The sequence below is a fragment of the Papio anubis genome, chromosome 1, assembly GCF_008728515.1.
Source record: "Papio anubis isolate 15944 chromosome 1, Panubis1.0, whole genome shotgun sequence".
NCBI lineage: Eukaryota > Metazoa > Chordata > Mammalia > Primates > Cercopithecidae > Papio > Papio anubis.
In genome coordinates this window covers 182389698-182413118 of record NC_044976.1, presented here as the reverse complement: position 1 = coordinate 182413118, position 23421 = coordinate 182389698, and the positions used below count along the sequence as shown (strand labels likewise).

The window sequence follows — 23421 nt, the reverse complement described above, 5'->3', positions numbered from 1 at the left end:
TTTACTGTCTAAACCTGATCATTGCATGGGCTACCTAAGGAGGACAAGTATTTCCTCAGTTGATAGTTTCTGCCTACAACACTATAGTGAGAAAAATTCCAAAGCTGCATTTGGCTCATAGAGAGAAAGGTATCATGATTATTTCATATTCCCCTGAATTAACATTTGCTATTAAACACAGCTAGCATCTTTATCATCCTGTAGAGATTTCCCCATTAGACAAAGCGAGAAACTATTTGTAGCATTTACCAATGTTTTTCCTCAGCTTGGTCCTGTTATAAATTAATTTCATCCACGTCCCTAGCTAGACTCTTATACTAAAATCACATCTGTTTTTTCACTCCAAGAATGGAGCAGGATATCTGGTCAAATGATATTCTTGAAACTGTACTGTCTTTCAATAAGAGAGGAATTCCTTGTAGGAGAAAAACCAATGGGAAAAGGCCCTACTGGGTGTTGGAGCCCATACTGGACACTTGTTCTCAGTCACCTTTGCTCAATTTCCTTGGTTTCTTTGACCACTGACAAATTACATAATCATTACTTCGTGTTCTATATCTTTACCTAACAGCAATATAAGCAGCTGCTTATAACACAAGTCTGCTGGGGTTATGAGTGACAAAGACAACATCCGAGAAGCTGCATACCATTCCATGATAAAAAGGTCAATGCAGCATGGCTGGAAGGTGGAGGAGTTGGGGAGGGGAGTGCTGAGTTAGCAGGTAAGTCCAGCTGGCTGTCCTCATCTACTTTTGCAGGGATGTTGCTGTTTTCTTTTAGATTCCTTTTTAATTGAAAGTGTTGCTCATCTCTTTGCTGAAAATATGCTATGCACACATTCTGAAACTCTCAATGTTTTACTCCTTGTTTGGATTTGTTAAGAAACTGATCTGTGGGAACTGGGTTACTAGAAGAAAGGGAGGATCAATTAAAGCTATTTACTTTTGAGTTTATGTTTCCAAGATGAAAGGTTATGAAAGAGTACAAGGCTTTCTAAAGTATTACACTTATTCCCAGTTAGTGTTTTGAAGTATTATATCCATACGAATAAGTGAAGGCATGAATACTGATTTATATGGATTATTTAATGGAAGGCTGGAATTGATTGGCACTATATGACATTACAAATCCTTTTAGAGCTGGAAACTATAAGGACTTACTGAATTTGACTTTCTCAATTTGTAGGTGGCAGAGAGACTAAATAGAAGGGCACAATAGTGGTATAGGAAAGTGATGCCACTGACAGGCTGATCTATAGCTTTGGCAGTGGGGATGGCTTGGATTCAGGAAATATTTCTGAGGGAGAAAATGAAAATAATTTGGTAGTCTCATGGGGTTATGGAGTGGGGACCATGAAGGGATAGAGGACTTGAGAAAGATGGAGAGTTCAACCTTACTAGGCTGAGCAGCTGATCAGAAGTTACAGCTGCTTTGGTTGATCCACATCCCCTAACTCTTCTGCCCCCAAGCATCTTATGTTCCTACCCTCTTTGCTTTGAAATGCAGGTGTGGGCCTGTTAGGTGCAGGGATGAGATGAGACTTATTTAACTTCTCTCTCATTAATTCACTCCATAGATACTTAGTGAGCACCTACTACATGTATTGCACTGCTCACTCCTGAGGATTTAAAGGTAAGACATGGTGCATGCCCTTGAGGAGCGTATAGTATAACAGGGAGAGACAGATGTGTAAACAGACAAGTGTGATAAAGTGTGGTACATCCGGGTTTTTCAACCTCAGCACTACTGACATTTTGGACTGGATGATTCTTTGTTGTGGAGGGCTGTCTTGTACATTGTAACAGCATCGTTAGTATCGCAGCATTGTTAGCCGAATCCCTGGCCTCTGCCAGATGCCTGTAGCACTTCATTCCTAGTTGTGGTGACCAAAATTATCTTCAGATATTGCCAAGTGTTTGCCCCGTGGCATCAAACAAAATTGCTCCTGGTTGAGAACCACTCATCTATATGGTACTGTGAGAACACAAAGAAGGGAGTGAGTAACATTACCTGAGTGGAGTCAGAGGAGATCCAGTTTGGACCATACTGGGATGAATAGGTGATACTTAGGCGGACTTTGAGAGCTGGGCCTTCCAGCCAGAGGAAACAGTACAAAATATAGCAGGTCAATCAGTGGCTTGACAAACTGGCAAAAGGAGGCCAGAGAGCTAGGCAGCCCAATAAATGAAAAGCCTTTTCATATAAGAGAATTATATATTTATGTTTAATTTATATTTTATAAGAGAATTTATATTTTATCTTATTGCCAAAAGAAGCCATTGAAACATTATAAGCGAGGAAAATGGTAAGATTTGCAACTGAGAAGAGTCACTTTATGGACAAGGTGGAAGGTGAATTGAAATGGGAAGAGGATGGGCCGGGCCTGGTGACTCACGCCTGTAATCCCAGCACTTTGGGAGGGTAAGGCAGGCGGATCATGAGGTCAGGAGATTGAGACCATCCTGGCTAACACAGTGAAACCCCGTCTCTACTAAAAATACAAAAAAAAAAAAAAAAATTAGCCGGGTGGGGTAGCAGGTGCCTGTAGTCCCAGCTACTCGGGAGGCTGAGGCAGGAGAATGGCGTGAATCCGGGAGGCAGAGCTTGCAGTAAGCCAAGATCATGCCACTGCACTCCAGCCTGGGTGACAGAGCGAGACTCTATCTCAAAAAAAAAGAAGCAAAAGAAAAAGAAATGGGAAGAGGATGGAGGCAGAGAGACCAGTGAGGAGACTCTTGCAACAGTCCAGGTGAGAGGGAGGATATGAGTTATGTTTACAGGGACAAGTGATGACTCTCAGGACTCCAATCAAAGTGATTGGTGAATGGGGCTGACATCCAACTGAGGGAATACAAGAGAGGAAACAGATTTGTGTAAAGGTGAGTGGGCCAAGTTCAGCCTCAGAGGTATTGAGCTAGAAGTGTCTGCAGGTATTCTCTCTAGAAATGTACAGTGGGCAATGAAATATTTAGGTTTAAAGTTCAGGAGGGATTATGTTTCTGAAGCCAAGATCCTGACTCTTTCACTAGCTGCTGACTGTGGCTCCAGCATCCTGTGCTGGATTTTCAAAAGAAAAACACAGAAGAGGAAACAGCACATGGCGAAGTGATCCTGGCCAGCGATGGTTTCAATATACTTTATTATCTTTCTGGGTTTTTTTTCACTAAAGATACATTGCTGGGCTGGGCGCAGTGGCTAACGCCTGTAATCCCAGCACTTTGGGTGGCTGAAGCGGGTGGATCACGAGGTCAGGAGTTCAAGACCAGCCTGGCAAAGATGGTGAAACCCGTCTCTACTAAAAATACAAAAAATAATTAGCCAGGCATGGTGGCAGGTGCCTGTAATCCCAGCTACTCAGCAGGCTGAGGCAGAGAATTGCTTGAACCCGGGAGGCAAAGGTTGCAGTGAGTGAGCTGAGATTGCATCACTGCGCTCCAGCCTCGGCGACAGAGCAAGACTCTGTCTCAAAAAAAAAAAAAAAAAAAAAGATACATTTCCTGTTTCTGGCTTGTGTGACCCTGAGGACTCTATTTTGTCCCTTTATAGTTCAGCGTTATGGAAGAGGTATGGTGGGGAGGGAAGGGATGCAGAGAGAAGAGGGGACAGATAGGGAGAGGGAGAGGGTGATCCTAGCGCAGTGCTTCCAGTCTTTTCCCATTCAAGGACAGAAAATGATACATTTGAATAGCATACTGGGGCAACTTGAGGGGATTTGAGGGTATCTGTATAGGGCTTGGTGAAAAAATTAGTTTTTGATATATAATCATAGTTTTAAAAAGTGTTAGGGATTCAATATCAGTAAACTAAATTTGTATACAAATATTTAAAAATTTTAAAATAGAATCTTGAGTTTGCTTCCATAGATATAAATTTTATGTTTGAAATGACTACATAAAATTCCTAATCAAAATTTTTTAAATGATGAACTCTAAATTTTTGTTACCATGAATGAGAAACGTGTTCCACAATTTTAAAAGCTTTAAAAATAATTTTTACAATCACTTAAAAATTTACAGCAGTTAAACTTAAAGAATCTAATTTCTGTCATCAACAAATGTAATTTTGATGTTTCTTGTGATAATGTGAATGGGTGTCAAATCTAATCAACTTTTTCTTTAAACTTATTTCAAAATGGCCAGGTGTGGTGGCTCACGCCCGTAATCCTAGCACTTTGGGAGGCCAAGGCAGGCGGATCAGGAGGTCAGGAGATCGAGACCATCCTGGCTAACATCCTGGCTAGCACTGTATCTACTAAAAATACAAAAAAATTAGCCAGGCATAGTGGCACGCACCTGTAGTCTCAGCTACTTGGGAGGCTGAGGCGGGAGAATGGCTTGAACCCAGGAGGTGGAGGTTGCAGTGAGCCGAGATTGTGCCACTGCACTCCAGCCTGGGTGACAGTGTGAGACTCCGTCTCAAAAATAAATAAATAAATAAATAAATAAATAAGTAAATAAATAAAATGTATTTCAAATAATAATGAGGCTGGGCACAGTGGTTCATGCCTGTAATCCCAGCACTTTGGGAGTCTCAGGCAAGAGGATCTCTTGAGCCCAAGAGTTTGAGACCAGCCTGGACAACCTAGAAAGATCTCTGTCTCTATTTACAAATGAATGAACTGAATGAATGAGTGAAATAATGGATGAATGGATGGGAAAAGGAAAGGAAAAGAAAGGAAGGGAAAGAAGCTCTAGGGAGCCCAACACATGCATTATTAAGAGCTGTCGCAGTGCAGCTAGAGTAGACTCCCCACCTGTCTTTCTCTGTGCTGTGCAGTCTCCATGTGCAAGGGACCACAAACTTCACCCAGAAGTGAGAGCAGAAGCAGGTCCTTGACAGCGCTTAGCTTCTTGCAGCAGATCAGTGTGCTGGATGGCTTTTACCATGCCACCTGGAGGCCTGTGGCACGCCAGCCAATCCCACTTGGTTGCCTTCTAAAAAGTCTGGGTGTAGGCTACTTTGGTCTGGAGGTTCCCGGCATCTCTCTAACCCCCAACCCTAAAGCTATCCCTATGGGCTGAGAAAATTAGTATTAGACTGCACACCTGTAATCGATTTGGGGCAACAGAGGTGGGAAACTCCTCTACAGCATGCATCAGAATCACTTGGAGGGCCTGTTAAAGCATAGATTGCTGGACTCATCCTCCCCACCCCTACTTTCTGATTCAGCAGGTTGAGTGAGGCCTGATCATGTGCATTTCTAGCCAGTTCCCAGGTGATGCTGTTGGTCCAGAACTACGCTTTGAGAGCCAGTATGATACAGGTTAAACAAAAGTGTTTTCTAAATACTCCATTTACAGCAGCCCCATTCTCACTGTCTTATTCTGGTTTATTTTTTGTAAGATCCTTTATCATTACTTGATGTCGTATGTTATATATTTTATCTGCTTAATGCTTGTCTTTGGTAATGTCCAGAAAAACAGAAACTTTGTTTTGCTTACTGTTGTAGTCCCATCTCTTAGGACAGAACTTGGCACACAGTAGGAGCTAAAAGATATTTGTTGCATGAATGAACATGCCGTTTGGAAGGCATTAGCCAAAGCTAAAACTATGAGATTGAGAAAGCTGACCTAGGAAGAAGGGAATGGATAAAAAGGCGAAGAGCCGGCCGGGCGTGGTGGCTCATGCCTGTAATCCCAGCACTTTGGGAGGCTGAGGCGGGCAGATCACCTGAGGTCAGGAGTTCGAGACCAGCCTGGTCAACATGGTGAAACCCCGTCTCTACTAAAAATACAAAAATTAGCTGGGCGTGGTGGCAGGCGCCTGTAATCTTAGCTACTTGGGAGGCTGAGGCAAGAGGATCACTTGAACCTGGGAAGTGGAGGTTGCAGTGAGCCAAGATCGTACCATCGCACTCCAGCCTGGGGGACAAGAGTGAGACTTGCTCTCAAAAAAAAAAAGGCAAAGAACCAAGGACAGACCCTGTATTAAATGTACATTGGCATTAACAGAATAACAAAAGCAGGAAATAGAGCAGAATGCTAGGAGCCAAGCCCAAAGCAACAGCATCATAGAAACCCACAGAGGAGAGATTTTCAGAAAGGGAGGAGACACCAACAGTAAACAGCAGAGATCATGTAAGATGAAAAGTCTGTAAAACTTGTCAATTAGTAGGTTTGCCATTGATGATTTTGGTAAAAGAAAGATGTCCTGAGTAGCAGGCTAATTGCTATGGACTGAGTAGTGAATGGTGGATGAAAAGGTGGGAAAAAAACTGAGTGTAGATTGTTCAAGGATTTGGTCACAAAGGAAAAGCTGGAGTGGGAGGTAGTTCAAGAGAAAGTGTTTATTTCTCCTTCCTGCTATCTTTCTCCTCTCTCTGTGTCTGTGTTGTGTGTATGTAAGATCAGAGCATAATTTTATGCTATAGGAAAGTAGTCTGTGTAGAAGCATTGAATATACAGCATTGTGTAATAGTAACCAAAGGGTAAGGTCACGATCCTAGAGGAGCTAGGGGGGATAAAATCAAGAGTAGGATGAATGACCCCCTCACCCCCCGAGACCAGAAGGAAAGACATGATGGGGACTAGTTTAGAGGACTGGGCTGAAAGTTGAGGAGGTTCACGTATGAGAGCCTCCATTTACTCTGGGTGGTTTGGAGCAAAGTTATCTAGTGGTAGAGCAGGAGTAGGGTAAGAAATGTAAGAGCAAAGGCAAAGGCTTGGAGTCATTGCTGCAGGAAATAGACTTGAACAATGGTATCCGATGGACCCAAATTGGGGTTCTCTCTCTCTCTCTCTCAGCTGTTTTCTAGGGCAGGAATGCTGGGAGGAGCAGCTGCAAATTAAAATACACTCCCACAGGCAAGCAAGGATGGGAGGCAGTCATGTGGAGGGAGTTAATTACCAGAAGAACAGTGGGCTCCAGTCATCGTAATAGGCAGCAGGGTGGAAAACACATTGGTCTGGCCCAGGAGCTCTCTGGTTGTGGTTAAGTAATTTCAGGAACCCAAGGAATGAACTCAACAAATAACCCATTAAGTCTTTTTGGTTTATATAACAAAAACAAACCGGCCAGTGACTCACGCCTATAATCCCAGCATTTTGGGAGGCCAAGGTGGGAGCATTGCTTCAGTTCAGGAGTTTGAGACTAGCATCGACAACATAGCAAGACCCCTACCTCCCTCTCCAAAAAAAAGTTAAAAAAAAAAATTAGCTAAGTATGGTGGAGCATGCATGACTATCTACTCAGGAGGCTGAGGAGGGAGGACTGCTTCAGCCCAGGAGTTCAGGTCTTCAGTGAGCTACGATCATGCCACTGCATTCCAGCCTGGACAACAGAGTGAGATCCTGTCTCTAAAGAAACCAAAAATCAACCCACAAAACACAGCTTTATGTCTGGGGAACAGAGGCCTCTCCTGAGCAAGAGAGATACAACTTGTCACCCTGTTACCAGCATTAAATCAGATCCCAGATCCACAGCCTTTTGAGCATAACCCAAATATTCTTGAATGAGGACGCTGTGGAAATACTGTACCTAAGACTGCATGCAAACTTTCATCTCCCCAAAGAGTTTGTGCTCCCTTATAGATAACTGCTCTGGAGAAAAGGAAATACTCAAACTTTTTAGTGAATATCATAAGCAAATCCCAAACTAACACTAATTTCTGGGACCCAAAGTGTTGCTGTTTGCCATCAACATTTTGAGCTTATAAAGGTTGGGTGACAAAAGAACTGAATTCTGGCCCAGGTTCACCTTTGGGCAGGGCTAGCGGGACTGTGAATTCATCCTGTGGTTAAGGGCCCTAGTTGCCAAGTGAATAGCTGGAATAGGTAATCTTAGCAACTGGCAGAATTCCTACATTGGTACACTCACCCATGGTGTAAGGGCTATTCCGGTAGGAAGTACCAAGTGGGGTGCCAAAACAGTACATCAAAAGCAATGCCATATTCCTGGAGAACTGCAGAGATACGTGTTACCATCAAAGGAGAGAAAGATACTACTGTGATGGTTCCCACCTCATTCCCGTTCACTTCACAGATCAGCTGCCACAGATGACTGATAGGTCTTGGTTACTGCAAACCCAATCAAGTGGGGACTCTAAGGGTAGTTACTGTTCCCACATGGAGTCTTTCTAATGAAGCAACTTCACACAGCCTCTGCCACTTGCTTTGCAGTTATTGATCTGGGATTTAACTCCAGAATATCTTTGTAAAAACTCTCTCTTTTTTATATTATGCACCAATAACTTTTTGATTCAATAATATATTTTATGTTTTTATTGACTATCACTCATATATTCTGGTTCACATCTGTATATGAGTTTCTTCACTTTAAAATGGGCGTCATAATTGTACCTTTTTCAGAGTTACTGGGAAGAAAATGAGATAATCTGTGTAGAGCGCACATAGTATGTGCTCAATGTCTGTTGCCTCATCTGTTGGGGATGAGAATCTGGGACATCTTTTTTGTAATTCGTTGTTCATTCTGCAGGAGTCACTTTCAAGTCATTCAGTGAGATGATAAACCTTCTGAATCGTTTCATGTCTGAGGATGTTTTTATTTTCTCTCACTTCACTGTTGGTTACCCTAAAGGATTCCAGAGTTAGCCCTGAAGATACTGCCATTGAGAAATTCAAGGGCAAACTAATTTCCATTGTTTTATAGGTAACGTTTCCATATAAAAGTCTCTTGATTCTCTTTCTCTTATAGTTTACCTAGGACAAGATCTTTTTTCATTAATCTGAGAACTCTGAGTGGGCCCTTTTAATAAGACGTGTTTTGGTGCAAATTTGGGACATTTTCTTCTTTTTAACTCTCCAACCCTCACCATCATTCTTGCTGGTTTTCGTATCTACAATTTTTGTCATTCAGATGTTGCAATGTTTAGATCCATTTTCCATGTCTTATAATTTTCCTTTTTGTTAATTTGCTGTTCAGCCCTGCCCATTCTGCTATAAGCCAGTCCATAAGTCTTATTTTCTATCTTTCAGGGATTCCTCAATATTCCTGGCTCATTGATGGAACATTTTGTTCCCTTGGCTGGAAAAAAAAAAAAAAAAAAAGCATTATGTCTTCAGATTTAAAGAAGGCCGAGGCCAGGCGCCCGGAGCGGCGCAGCCACACTGACCGGGGATCAGCCCTTGGCCCTTGGCCCCCGGCCCCGGCGCTCGGGGCTCGGAGTTCGGAGCTCAGCGGATGCCAGGGCTTTTAATGGCTGCTCGGCGGAGCCGGGCCTAGGGCTGGAAAGAGGCTGCGTCACAGGAAGGCGCCCCAGCGAGCCTCCTCCTGGGCCCGTCACGCCCGCCGCGGGGCGCTCCAGGTGGGGGCAGTGGGGGCGCGCTTCCCCCTGGTGACTTACTGACCCGGGACGCCGGGGTCCGATCGCTCGCAGCAGGCTTGCCGGCCGCTGGTCCCGGCTATGAATTGAGACCACCGCGCCTGCTACGCCCGTGCCTTTCTTCTCTAGCCTCCTCCGCCCGCCGCCCGCGGGCCGCCTTCCTGGGGGGATGCTGGCTCCGGGCGTGGCGCCTGCACCATAAACTACCGGCAGCAGCTGGCCAACTCGGCTACTATCCGGGCCGACATCCAGCGCTTCCAGTGGGTCCACCACAACGTCTACTCCACCTGTGAGCTGCTGGGGTGCGTGGAGGAGCCGGTGCTGCAGAACCAGATCTGGGAGCACGTCATTGCCATGGAAGATGCCTTTGTGAACAGCTAGGAACGGACGCTGAGTCTGTCCGTCCCGGAGCTCAAAGTGGTGGCAGGTTCAAGAAAGAGATTGTTGTTGATGGACAGAGCTATCTGCTGCTGATTAGTGACGAAGGAGACCCCCCCCCCCGGAGGCGCAGTTTGCCATGTGGGTGGACACAGTTATATTTGTCTTCAGCTTGGAGGATGAAATAAGTTTCCAGACGTTTACTGCAGTCAAATGGCCAACTATCGGAACATGAGCGAGACTCCTCTGGTTCTGGTGGGAACCCAGGATGCCATAAGTTTCACTAACCCGAGGGTCATTGATGATGCCAGGGCAAGGAAGCGCTTCAATGGCCTGAAGCCGTGCACGTACTACGAGACGTGTGCTATGTACCGGCTGAACGTGGAGAGGGACTTCCAGGAGGTTGCCCAGAAGATTGTTGCCACAGGGAAGAAGCAGCAGTTGTCCATAGGACTCTGCAAGTCGCTGCCCAATTCTCCAAGCCATTCCGCCATCTGTTCTGCACAGGTGTCCCCCATGCACATCAGCTAGATAAATAATGGAGGTGGGAATTTAAGTGACTATTCCTCCTCCATTCCATAGACCCCCAGCACCAGCCAGAAGGAACTTCAGATGGATGTTCCTCCCACTGCCAACACGCCCATGCCCCTAAGCAGTCCAAGCGGGGGTCCAACCGGTTCACCTCTCAGAAAGGGAGCGACCCAAAGAGAAGAAAGGCCTGGAGAGTTGTGCGTACAGCATCAGGAGCAGCCAAGCCATGCCAATTATACAGGGCATGCTGTTGAAGCAAAGTGGCAAATCGTTGAATAAAGAATGGAAAAAGAAATATGTCACCCTGTGTGACAATAGTGTGCGAACCTATCATCCAAGTTTACATGATTACATGCAGAATGTTCATGGTAAGGAGATTGACCTTCTGAGAACTACCATGAAAGTCCCAGGGAAGAGGCTACCCTAAGCCACGTCGGCCTGCATGCCCATCTCCAGGTCTAAAACCAATGGCCTATCAAGTACATGAGGAGTTTACACATCTCATTCAATTCAGGGAATGTCACTAGTGCATCTGGGTCTCAGATGGCAAGCAGCATCAGCCTGGTCTCCTTCAACAGCCAACCAAATGGCATGCACCAGCGCTCCTACTCAGTCTCCAGAGTCAACCAGTGGAGTGAGGCTACAGTCATTACAAACTTGGCCATCAGCAGTGACATGGGGCTGGGTGACTCCGTATGCTCCAACCCCAGTAACTCCAGCACCACCAGCCCACCTCCCCTCACACCAACAGAAAGAAGCAATGTAGGCAGAAAACCACCAGCAACTTCAAAGCTGATGGCCTGTCCGACACTACCAAAGAACAAGAAAACTTTGAGTTTATCATTGTGTCCCTCACTGGCCAAACGTGGCACTTTGAAACCACGACGAATGAGGAGTGGTACACCTGGGTCCAAGCCATCAAGTGCCAGATCCTGGTCAGCCTGGCGAGCCTGCAGTCGTGCAAGAGCAGCAAGAACAAGTCCCAGCTGAGGAACCAGAGCGAGGCCATGGCCCTGCAGTCAATCCGACACATGCACGGGAACTCCTACTGTGTGGACTGTGAGACCCAGAATCCTAACTGGGCCAGTTTGAACTTGGGAGCGCTCGTGTGCATCAAGTGCTTAGTGATCCACTGGAATCTTGGCACCCACCTTTCCTGAGTCTGATCTCTGGACCTGGATGACTGGCCAGTTGAGCTTATCAAGATGATGTCATTCATTGGGAATGAGATACTCAACAACGTCTGGGAAGAGAGCAGCCAGGGATGGACAAAACCCTCAGTAGACTCCACAAGGGAAAAGAAGAAACAGTGGATCCATGCCAAGTACGAGCAGAAGCTCTTCCTGGCCCCGCTACCCTGCACGGAGCTGTCCCTGGGCCAGCACCTGCTGTGGGCCACCACAGACGAGGACCTGTGGACAGCCATCTTGCCGCTGGTGCACGGCTCCTGGGACGAGGTGAAAGAAACCTTTGGGGAGGGAGACAGAGACAGCTGCACTGTACTGCATCTGACCTGCCGCAAGGGAAATGTGGTCCTGGCGCAGCTCCTGATCTGGTACAGGGTGGACATCATGGTCCGAGATGCCCATGGGAACACAGCACTGGCCTACACCTGGCAGGCCTCCAGGCAGGAATGCATCAATGTGCTGCTGGAGTATGGCTGCCCCGACGAGCGCTGAGTGCTCATGGCTACCCCTAACCTGTCCAGGAGAAACAATAACCGGAACAACAGCAGCGGGAGGGTAGCCACCATCATCTGAGGAACAGTCGTGCCTGCCTGCCCGCCACACCCGGGATGCGGCAGCATTGCAGCATACTCACTTGGAAGTCGCAACACGTGAGTCCTGTTGCATCCCCTCCTCTTCCTGGTGGTTCCTCCTCCCACCCACCCACCCTCACCCCAAACAAAATCACAAAACCTGGACATCCTCAAGGGGTGAAGAGGCGGCTGGGAGACTGCAGAAGCAGCTCCTTTGCATAAACTCCCCTAAACCACAAGCAGGAGAGAGCGACAGGCCTTGGCTCTTTGATGATAGCACACAGCACAGGACCCTTGTCCTGGTGGCACAAGGGATGTGGATCTGAGGGGGAGGGGAGGTGAGGAACAAGGAGAAGGGGCAACTTTCCTTAACTGGCAGTTAAGCACATCAGTACATTTCACCTCTACCAAATGGAACACTTGGATTCCATCTCTTCTCTGAGGAGCTTGATGGCATAAATCAGAAGCAAGTACAGAGTTTGTCAGGTTTGAAGCCCTTATCATGGTATGTGTCAAATCAGTTGTAGGTAATCTGTCCAGGGAGAATACTGGCTTCATTACACTTGTGTAGTTGAGTTCTTCCAGCATTACTGCTGTTTAATAGAAGATGATTGGTCATCACCAAGAAGAAAGCATATTAGCCAAGGAGGTAGTTATGCAGCATGCTCTGGTGCTTACCACGTTGTGATCGCAATACTCTTAGAAGCATCATATTATTCCAGACATGTTCTTTCAAGCCCCTGGAGTCCTCCTTTCTAAATCACTGTCATAATTTAGTATCTGTTGAATTTTTCAGTTCAAAGGAAATGAGTTGCCGACTAACTTTCTTTTGACTGCAGTCTCCTTGGTACAAAAACAAAATGGGAAAAATAAGAATAACTCAGAAATTCAAAAGAAAATCACAAATTCAGCTAATAATAGCATTTTGAGTATATTTTGTAAACTAAATAAACACACAAAAGGCTATTTTTTCCCAACCATAAGAGATATTTTCTGTCCTTTTGCCGAGGTGGATGTGTTAGTCTCAGGCCTTCCTGGGCCACATTGCCCAACCCACACGGGCTTCTGTATTATGTATTTAGTTAAGATGTGTGAAAATATATTTGAATAAAAGAAGTTCATAAATATGTATTGATTTGTTTTACAGACAAATGGCACCTCTCTTAATTTATGAATTGAACTGGATGTGAACTAATAATGTGCAACTAGTTAAACTAGTTAAGAGGGTTACAGATCATTGTACATGGAAAATATTCCCAGCAGTAAACACTTCCATTAATGTGATCTACAGCTTTTAAAAAGGAGCATCTCAGAATAAGACGGTGGTACAATTTGCTTATTAAAATTGAGGGAAAAAAAAGACACACTGGAATACATTAGAAAGGGAAAAGAAGGAATGTGATTTCTCATGAATGAAAGCATGATTTAGATCTGATACGGCTTTTGCTAACCAAGACCAAGGGGCTCTGGCAAGACGGGGTGGTTTTTCCGAATGCCAACCCGAGGTGCCTTACAAAGGCAGCTGCCGATAGTTCTGTGGCACAGACTGGCTCCTGAGAACCCAGACGACCTTGACCCGGCACCCCCACCCTCCATGCCAGTACTTCGCCTGATTTCCATCGCCACGGTATCTGGCCGCTTCAGACATCGGGGGGGGTAGTCAAACGTAGTCAGCCAAACCATGGCATCCCTTAGGTTAAAAGAAAACGGGGGGGCTTTGCCCCGGGGCCAATGGGCACTGGGGGGGGGGGGGTGGAGAGAGAAGGGTTGTCACGATGGAAGACGAGGACACTAGTCTCATGTAGCACAGAAACACGAAGCCACACGCGCTGGCACAGCCTCCGAGGTGTTCCTTGCTCTCTCATATTAAACCTTACATTTTATAGGGGAAAAAAAAAGAAGGAAGATAAGGTCGTTGTGTGTGCTCAAGCCTCTTTGTTGGTTCAAATTATTTGGTTATTTTGGTCTGTCTTGTTTCTTTAATTAGACTGTACATTTTAAGGTACAAGCCTTTCTATTATACAATGCCTCCCTATTCTGTATCTCTTAAACTACTGTTTTCTGGTTTTCGAGGACTTTGTAAATCTGGCTTATTCTACCAAACCAACAAATATATCCAGATAAATCTCCAGTTGCACCTAGAATGTTGTCCACTCATTTAAAAAGGTCTCCTAGCCCCACTCATTCCTTCATCAGGGAGCCAGAGTTGCATTGAGCTCTGCAGGGATTCTCCACCAAGAATCAGAATTGTCTGTGATTTTCCTCAAATGAATCCAGAGCTATTGAATGAGAATCTCTGCTTATCAGACCCGTGCATCCTTTTCTCCTCTTAAATAGTCCCGCAGGTGATTCTGAGGCCCACACGGTCCGCTTCCCTCCCTGCGCCCGGCCGGGCCCCCGCTCTGGAGGTGGTTGGATTGGTCTAAGTGCTGTAGCCCCACCTTCTCACCACTTCGGAGGAGGTAGGCGCCTGGGATCCTGGAAGGCGGCCCGCCTCTGCAGCCCGACCCAGCGGCTCCTGAGACTGGGGCGGACCTCACACCTGACCCCCGAGCGGCTAATCCTGCCCAACCGTCCCACCGGTCACGTGCCCTCGGGGCTGGAACGCTGCGCCCCGGGGTCGGCCTCCCGGTCAGGGGGCGCCGGTGCGCAGGCGCGCGGGGCGGCCGTCGCAGCTACCTTCCTGCGCCGCTTCCGAGAGGGCGTCCTAGTCTCTACCCGGCCCGCAACGGCAGTGTTGGCGTCAGGGTGCGGTGGGGGCAAGACGGGTGACGGGCAGCTGGGCGGTGCCGGGCCGAGAAAGGCGCCTCACCTGGCGCCTCTCGCCTTCCTTTTCACCTCAGGTTGCAGAGAGCCGCCAGGGCAGGTGGAAGGGCCACGCCCCGCTCCCGCGAGGGGCACCGAGAGATGCTGGGGGAGGGGCAGGGACCCCAACCCTAGACCAGGTAGGCGGCGGGCGAAGATTGGCGATACCTTCAGGTAAGAGGGAGCGGGGAGCACCCCCTCGGCTTGGGGTGCCGGAGGTGTGCGGCGGGAGCCTTTCCGTGGGGCCCTCGCACTGCAGGGCGGAGGCGGCATTGCGTTGGCCTCAGTTCCTAGTCCTGGTTCCCGAGGAGCCCCTGAAGGCTTCGCATAGGAAGTTTGCGTTGGAGTCGAACACCCCACAGGAACCCCAGTTAACGCCTCCCCATGGCCAGGGGCAGAGTTCTTGACACCTGTAGCCTAATCAACGCAGGTGGAGATTCAGGGCTTGAATCGCCCGGCCACGTGCAATCCGCAAGACACCCTCTGGGTACTGCTTCTGCCTTATTACCCTTAAAACAGGCGTCTCAGTTATTTGTATCCCACTGTTGGTTGTTTAAAAAAAAATCTTTTTTCATGGGTTTGCCCCCTTTTCCTCATGAGCTGCGTTTCTGTCTTCAGTCCTGTAGGACACAATGTCTGAACAAGAGCGTATACAGGAATGTCTGCGGAAGGAAATAAGATCACTTCTCATTTCCACCAAAGATGGTTTGAGCCCACAGGAGTTGGAGAAGGAGTACCTTTTGATGGTTGGCAACCATCTACCACTCCGAATCCTTGGGTATCGGTCCACTATGGAGCTGGTATTGGACATGCCTGATGTTGTTAGTGTCTGCCATGGTGCAGGTGGTACTGTAATACTGAAAGGTAGGTTTAAGATTTTTGAAGGTCTGTAAACTTTGTAATAAAAACAATTGCTTAGTAAATAATTATTCTAGTTCTGCAGTTATTTATGCATCCCAGCCAGTGGATTTTAATTTGGCGGGGGAGGGAGACTCATAGGTGCTTTTGAGGTTGTGGGCAAAGTTAGAACCTCTGCGAAATGAACCATTCCCCAGACAATCGTGCACTCACAAAAACTACATTTTTACATGTGATTTCAGGTTATTGGACCTTAAGTCGGGAGAAATAAAAAAAGAACTTCTTAATTATAAAAACATGTTTTAAATTCCGTGAAGCACAAGAAAAAACTGTTGTAGGGAAGTTTGCACTTCATCCCAAGGGTTTCAGATCTGTCAGGAGTCAATTAGTTGTAGTAATAACACATTAAGTTATCTTTTCTTCAGCTGGTAGAAGAGCTAGCAAGCTGTTGCCTAAAATGCAAGAAATCGAGGAATCAAGAGTTACTGTTTATCGTGTTGCCTGGATAAACAGCTCCTTGGAGAGTTAAAAACTATAAACACAGATACTAAGGATAAAAAAGGGAGTAAGTTTTCTACCTAAATATGATTTCTTTTCTTCACATCTCCTTAGCCATTCCAGATGAATCTACCAAAGGAATAGCAAGTTTAGTTGCAAAACAGAGGAGCAGCCATAAGGTTCGAAACTCCATGCATAAGGGAAGACCTAGTATTTATTCTGGACCAAGATCTCATCGGCGAGTACCTTACCGAGGAAGGGTTGCCCCTATTCTTCCAGCTGTTGTGAAGAGTGAGTTGAAGGACCTGTTGGCGTTATCTCCTGTTCTCCTTTCTGATTTTGAAAAGGCATTTGCCAAAAGATTTGGACGATCATTCCAGTACATGCAATATGGATTTCTCTCTATGTTTGAAGTGCTGAATGCAGCTTCAGATGTCATTTCTGTAGAGCAGACCAGAGCAGGTTCTTTGTTGATGCTAAAGAAGAATGTAACAGAGGAAAAGCAGAGAGGATGTCCAGCAGGTATGCATGTGAGCAAGTGTTGGAGCAGTCCTGGCACATAAAGGGGTGTGTAATGGCTAAGGTCCATGAGTTTGTTAGAGTTGTAGCCTGGCTCTACTACTTGCTAGCTCAGTGGTCCCGGGCAAACTGTTCAATCTACTTAAATCTACTTAAACCTTTGTTTCCTCATCTTTAACATAGAATTAACAATGTTTGCCTCTCGGGGTTGTGTTGAGGACCTTACATGAGGTGAGTTCTGTAAAGTCTCTGGCATTTAGTAAGCTGATAATAAGTGGTAGCTGTTATTATTTTAAAAACTACAAGATCAGCTCTCTCTATAACACTGTAAGTGAACTTTACATGAATGTGTTCATGTAAATAAGCTATATGGAAAATGAAAAGTTAAAATATTTAAATGATTAGCCTTAACCCTGCTAATCTTTGCCATCACTGGGGCTTATCCTAGGGGACACTTTGGTAATTTTTGTGGTGTAATAATAACCACCTTATCTGTATAGCATTTTACCTTGCATTCTCATTACCGTACTAGGTAGGGTAAGTAACCGTGTCTTATAGATAAGGAAATCAAAGCTCAGGAAAATTAAATGGCTTTTCCAAAGCCACATGGCTGAAAAAGTGGTACAGCTAGAGTTAGATACCCAGCTGTTATTGCTGCCCATGCAGTGAGTTTCTGCCCAGCTGCTGTGTACATTAAAGGCTCAAGAGACCGATGTGACCATCTGTATAGTATCTCCCTTGACAATATATGGTTTCTACACTGAGCATAGCCGGAGCCTACTTGGGAGCATTCTGTGCCTCTTTCAGTGATTTTCTTTTTCTCTGAAATCTGTATTTAGATTAACGTAGGTGAACCTTGAGGATGTGTTGCATGTTTATAAACCAGTATTTACACTGTGCTGGGTGATGTAGTTTGAGGATATGAGGATATACTTGGATAGGGAAGGCTCTGGAGGCCAGTAAGTGTTTCAAGTCTAGCCCTCAACTTTATCAGTATTCTTGAAGTCCTAAAACTTGGAAGGACTAACTCATACTATTAAACGTGCAAGAGGTTGAGTTGTAGAAAGCACTTTACCAATTTATTGAGTAGTGGGGGGTGAATATTCCTTTCCAGTGATTTTGTTCATGTTCTCCATCCATGGTTCCTACTTCTATCATCAGGATATCTTGAAGTCAACTAGTGGGTTTTTATTTTGTTTTGTTTTGTTTATGAACTTGGCCTTAGGGTAAAGAAAGAGCTAGGCTGTGGTGAAGTCTGGTGATGTATCTTTCATGTCATACAACAGAATACACCTCTCCAGTGGTATTCCCCCTTCCTACAAATCTTGAAGAATTTATACTTTTTTCTGTAGCTTTTCATCCTCCCAGAACTGTGATACTACTAGTGGTTTTCCAGTTTGAAAAGCATAGTGCTAAGCAGGCTCCTTGGAGACTTTTTTGTCTCCTAAATAGGATACAGCTTTTTACGTATTGAATCCCACCTCTCTGTAATTATATTCAGGTGACCTTAAGTCGACTTTTAGATAGCCCCAACCTTTTTGGTAACAGTTATGATCCCTGTCTTCCTCTGTGGATGACTAATAACTTATACTATATGTAAGTTTTGGCTTGATATAAAATTGTAAGCTTTCTTTTATTAATTTTTACTTCTAAGTTGAAGGCAATTAGCTCACAGTAGCCTCTATATGTAGCCACCAGAAAATGAAATAGAAGGTGCTAGTGACAATTTTTCTCTCTTCTTCTATTACTCACAAAAGGTAAAATTTTTACCCAGCCATTTAGAATGAAACAAGGGTCATACTCCGCAGGCTTTCCAGTAGCAAAGGCATGCTTTTCACAACCCACTTCAAACATGGAACCACAGAAGCAAATAATGAGCATGGAAAAGACTTCCAAGTTAAATGTAGTGGAGACTTCAAGGCTGAATCATACTGAAAAATTAAACCAGGTGAGAGATAAGAATTTGGAGATATAAATATACGATGTTTTTAAATTCAGTGGTGTTGACACTTTGATCTGATAGAAAAGTTGACCTTTTAAAAACTGAAGTCATTCAGTTATTTCAAATTTGACTAAGCATTTCCTATGGTTCTGTAGATTAGTAAGCAGTGAGAAGTGGAGTGAAAGAAGAGTACAATTGTATCACCTCCACGGTTTCCACTATTTTCTGCAAATGACTCCCAACTCCCAAACCTGTATCTCTGGTTTCAGTTCCTCACCAAAGTTACAGAAGCATATTTGTAATTTACCTCATGAATATCTTCTGAATGGCTGCTCCTGAGCATAATAATCCTGGTATTTTTCTGTGACTGTAAATGCTGAAGGATTTTGAATAAAATCTATTAGAATATAACCGATAAATGCCTGGCTAAATCATCATGTTAACAACTTAAGTTAGAGCTCAGAACTAGTACATGGACATTAAGTTCAAAACATGAAAATGCCTGATTTCTACTAAAATTAGCTTTAGTAACATAATTTACATGTAGTAAAATTTACTCATTTTAACCGTACAGTTTGAGTTTTGATTAATATATAATTATGTAATCACCATCAAAATAAAAAACAGAACGTTTCCATTACCCCCAAAAAAGCTCCTTCATGCCACTTTTGTAGTTTTTTTCCCCAACTGCAGCCACAGACTACCACTGCTTTCTATGATTTTGACTTTCCAGGAATTTCGTATAAATGGAATCAAACAGTATCTAAGCTTTTGTGTTTGGCTTTTTTAACTTAGTAGAATACTTCTGAGGTTCATCCAAGATGTATATATCAGTAATTTGTTCCTTTTTCTTGTTTGGTATTAGTCCATTATACAGATACACCTAAATTTGTTATCCCTTCCCCATTAGATGACATTTGGGTTATTTCCTCTTTGGTCCTTTACTTATAAAGCCGCTATCAATATTTGCATACATCTTGTATGGACATAGTTCATTTCTCTTGTGTAAATACCTAGGAGTTGGATTACTGCATCATATATAGTAAGTGTATGTTAATAAGAAATTGCCACTGTTTTCCAAAGTGGCTGTATGACTTTCCTTTCCCATGAAATATGTATAAGAGTTGTAGTTGTTACACATCTTTGTTAACATTTGGGATTGTCAGTTTTAAAAATATTAGCCATTTGAGTGGGTGTGTAGTGCTATCTCATGGTTTTAAGTTGGATCATAATAATATAATGATAATGTTGAACATCTTTTCACATGCGTGTTTGCCATTTGCATTTCCTTTTTGAAGTGTCTATTCAAATATTTTGCCAGTTTTATAAAACTGTGTTGTCATTGTATTGAATTGGAAAAATTTATATATTCTAGATATAAGTCCTTATCAGAGACATGTTTTGCAAATATTTTCTCCTGGCCTATGTTTGCTTCTTCATTTCCTTAATCCTGTGTGTTGTGGAAAAGTCTTTAATTTTGATACAGTCTAATTTATTCATATTTTTCTTTCTTTTCTTTTCTTTTCTTTTCTTATTTTTTTTTTTTTTTTTGGTGATAGGGAGTCTCGCTTTGTCGCCCAGGCTGGAGTGCAATGGTGTGATCTTGGCTCACTGCAACTTCTGCCTCCCGGGCTCAAGTGATTCTCCTGCCTCAGCCTCCTGAGTAGCTGGGATTACAGGCGTCTGCCACCATGCCTGGCTAATTTTTGTATTTTTATTAGAGACAGAGTTTCACCATGTTGGTCAGGCTGGTCTTGAACTCCTGACCTCGGGATCCACCTGCCTCAGCCTCCGAAAGTGCTGGGATTACAGGCATGAGCCATCATGCCTGGCCCATATTTTTTTTTTATTCTTGCCTATCTAATGGATTTTAATCTGAAGTTACAAAAATTTTCTCCTACATTTTCTTGAAGTTTTATGTTTTCAGTTCTTATATTTAGGTATATTATCCATTTCAAGCCAGATTTGCATAAGGTACCAGGCACAGATCACATTTTTCTGCATATAGACAGTTATTCCTTATTATTTTGGCACCTCTATCAAATCTATTGACCTCACACATCTGTAATTCTATTTTGAGACTCTGTTCAGGTCCATTTATCTACATGTCTGTTTTTGCCAATGCTGTACTATCTATTACTGTAGCTTTATAATATCTTAGTCATATATAGTTTTGTGTCAATAACAGAGATATTATCTGAGAAGTGTGTTGTTAGGTGATTTTATCATTGTATGATCATCCTAGAATGCAGTTGCACAAACCTAGATGGTATATAGCCTACTACACACCTACGCTATATGGTATAGCCTATTGCTCATAGGATACAAACCATTATAGCATGTTATTGCACTGAATGCCATAGGCAGTTGTAACACAATGGGGTATTTGTGTATCTAAACAGAAAAGGTACGGAAAAAATACAGTATTATAATCTTGTGGGACCACCATCATACAGGTGGTCTATTGTTGACCGTAAGTCATAATGCAGCCCATGACTAGTTAAGTCTTGCAACTTTGTTATTTTTTCAAAAATGCTTTGGATATTCTAGGTTTGCATTTGCAGATACGTTTAATTTGATACAAATCAACTTGTCAGTTTCTGCCAGAAATAAGATTGTGATCTTTTTAGAATCACATTGGATCTATAGATAAGTTTGGGGGAAAAATGACATCTTAACAATATCAAGTCTGCTGATTCAAAAACATGGTATATCTTCATTTATTTAGGTCTTTACATTCTCTCAGCAATGTTTTATAGTTTTCAGTGCATAAAGCTTGCATATATTTTGTTAAACTTATCCTTTATACCTTTCATATTTTTTAGCGATTATAAATGGTATTTAAAATTTCTAGTCATTGCTAATAGAAAATCAATTGGATTTTTTTTTTTTTGGTATGTTGACCTTGTATCCTGTGACCTTGAGTCATGGTACTTGATAAATTCAGTTCTGTAATTCAGATCATTCTAGCAGCTATTTTGTAGAGTTTGGATTTTCTGCATAGACCGTCATACCATCTGAGAGTAAAGACAGTTTTACTTCCTTCTTTTCAATCTATCTTCCTTTCCTCCAACCCTTACCACACAGTGTAGGCTTGCTAGTATTATATAATATTAAAGAAATGTGAGAGTAGAAAAACTTAACTTGTTCCTAACTACATGGGGAAAATATTCAGTCTTTCATAATTATGATATTAACTGTAGCTTTTTAGATGCCTTTTATCAGGTTGAGGAAATTCCCTCCTATTCCTAGTTTCTCAGGTTTTTTTTCATGCATGTATGTTGAAATTTGTGATACTCTTTCTCCATATATTGAAGTTATTATAGGACTTTAAAAAAATTACTTTTCTTGGTTTTATATTCAGCCAACCTTATATTTCTAGATGAATCCCACTTGGTCATCGTATAGTATCCTTTTTATATGTTGCTACCTTCAATTTGCTAATATTTTAAGGGTTTTGCATTTATGTTCATAAGATATATTCTGTAGTTTTCTTGTAATGCTTTTATCTGGTTTTGGAATCATTTTAATACAGGCCTCATGTGAAATGAGTTGGGAAGTTTTTTTCCACTTATTTATTCTGAAAGAGTTTGTGTAGCATTGGTATTTGTTTTTCTTAAATATTTCATAGAATTTATCAGTGAACTAAATTGGGCCTGGAGCTTTCTTTGCAGAAAGGTTTTAAACAACAAATTCAGTTTCTTTAACAGATATAGGGCTATTTTGGATTTTATGCTTGCTTTTTTTTTTTTTTTTAATGCACCTTGGTACCTTGTCTTTCAAGGTGCTGTCCATTTCATCTAGGCTGTCAAATTTATTGAAATAAAGTTGTTCATAATGTTCCCCCAATAACATTTTAAGGTCTGTAGGGTCTGTGATGGTTGCTCCTTCTCTCTCTCTCTGTCTCTTTCACACACATACAAGTCTTGCTAAAGATTTATTCACTTATACACAGTCATGCTCCACATAATGACACTTGTGTCAACAAGACTGCATATGCAACAGTAGTTCCATAAAATTATAATAGAACTGAAAAATTCCTGCCACCTGGTGGTGATGTAGCTGTTGTAACAACATAGTGCAAGGCAACACTTGTATTTGTGGTGACAGTCATATATATAGCACAATTATTTACAGTACATAATAGTTGATAATGACAATGAACAACCATGTTATGGGTTTGTGTTTTTACTGTAGTTTATATCATTAGAGTGCACTCCTAACTAAAAAAATTAATTGTAAAACAGCTTCAGGCATTTCCTTCAGGAGGTATTCCAGAAGGAAGGCATTGTTATCATAGATGATGACAGCTCCATGCATATTATTGTCCCTGAACACTTTACCACATGACAAGATCAATTTAGTGTAGCATAAGTGTAAGATGTTTATATAGAGTCTACAGTAGCGTACAATAATGTCCTAGGCCTACACATTCACCACCCACTCACCCAGAGCGACATACAACCCTGCAAGTTCCATTTATGGTAAGTGCTTTATACAGGTATGCCATTTTATCTTTTATACTGTATTTTTACTGTACCTTTTCTGTGTTTAGATACACAAATACTACTGTGTTACAATTGCCTATAGTATTCAGTACAGTAACATGCTGTACAGGTTTGTAGCCTAGGAGCAGTAGGCTATGCCGTAAAGCCTAGGCGTGTAGTAAGGTTATACCATCTAGGTCTGTGTTACATACATTCTATGTTTGTGCAACAATGCAATTGCCTAATAATGCATTTCTTAGAGTGTATCCCCATTATTAAAAGATGCATGGTTGTATTTTTCAAAGAACAGGTTTTTAGTTTTGATAAATTTTTTTATTTTTTCACTTTTTTTTTTTTTTTTTTT

At 43.1% G+C, this 23421-nt stretch overlaps 1 protein-coding gene, 1 long non-coding RNA gene and 1 pseudogene across 4 annotated transcripts; 2 read left to right on the top strand and 1 right to left on the bottom strand.

The window, feature by feature from the left end:
• Positions 1-8204: 8204 nt before the first annotated feature.
• Positions 8205-14476, bottom strand: LOC116271276. Its single transcript, XR_004179737.1, has 3 exons — positions 14390-14476; positions 12627-12791; positions 8205-8982 (listed from the first exon to the last, which is right to left on the bottom strand). It is a non-coding gene; the product is annotated as an uncharacterized LOC116271276 (long non-coding RNA).
• LOC116271274 lies at positions 9783-13298 on the top strand (annotated as a pseudogene). The gene has a single exon (XR_004179736.1). The product of XR_004179736.1 is annotated as an arf-GAP with GTPase, ANK repeat and PH domain-containing protein 1 pseudogene (transcript).
• A 97-nt stretch (positions 14477-14573) lies between the features above and the next one.
• LOC116271275 (tudor domain-containing protein 5-like) lies at positions 14574-20063 on the top strand. Of its 2 annotated transcripts, XM_031658142.1 has the most exons (5): positions 14593-14696; positions 14792-14927; positions 15372-15617; positions 16224-16631; positions 18386-20063. In XM_031658142.1, the coding sequence occupies exons 3-5, from the start codon at positions 15386-15388 to the stop codon at positions 18601-18603; spliced, it is 858 nt and encodes a 285-aa protein (XP_031514002.1). In that variant the 5' UTR covers positions 14593-14696; positions 14792-14927; positions 15372-15385; the 3' UTR covers positions 18604-20063. The 2 variants fall into 2 exon arrangements, with proteins under 2 accessions (XP_031514007.1, XP_031514002.1); XM_031658147.1 differs by having other exon boundaries at positions 14574-14893.
• The last annotated feature ends 3358 nt before the right edge of the window (positions 20064-23421 follow it).

Excerpts from the sequence above, each read along its gene's own strand:
- LOC116271275 (XM_031658147.1), top strand. The coding sequence starts at position 15,386 with ATGTCTGAACAAGAGCGTATACAGGAATGTCTGCGGAAGGAAATAAGA. Across the intron at positions 15,618-16,223 it reads TGGTACTGTAATACTGAAAG|CCATTCCAGATGAATCTACC; the intron begins GTAGGTTTAAGA and ends ACATCTCCTTAG. Across the intron at positions 16,632-18,385 it reads GCAGAGAGGATGTCCAGCAG|GTAAAATTTTTACCCAGCCA; the intron begins GTATGCATGTGA and ends TACTCACAAAAG.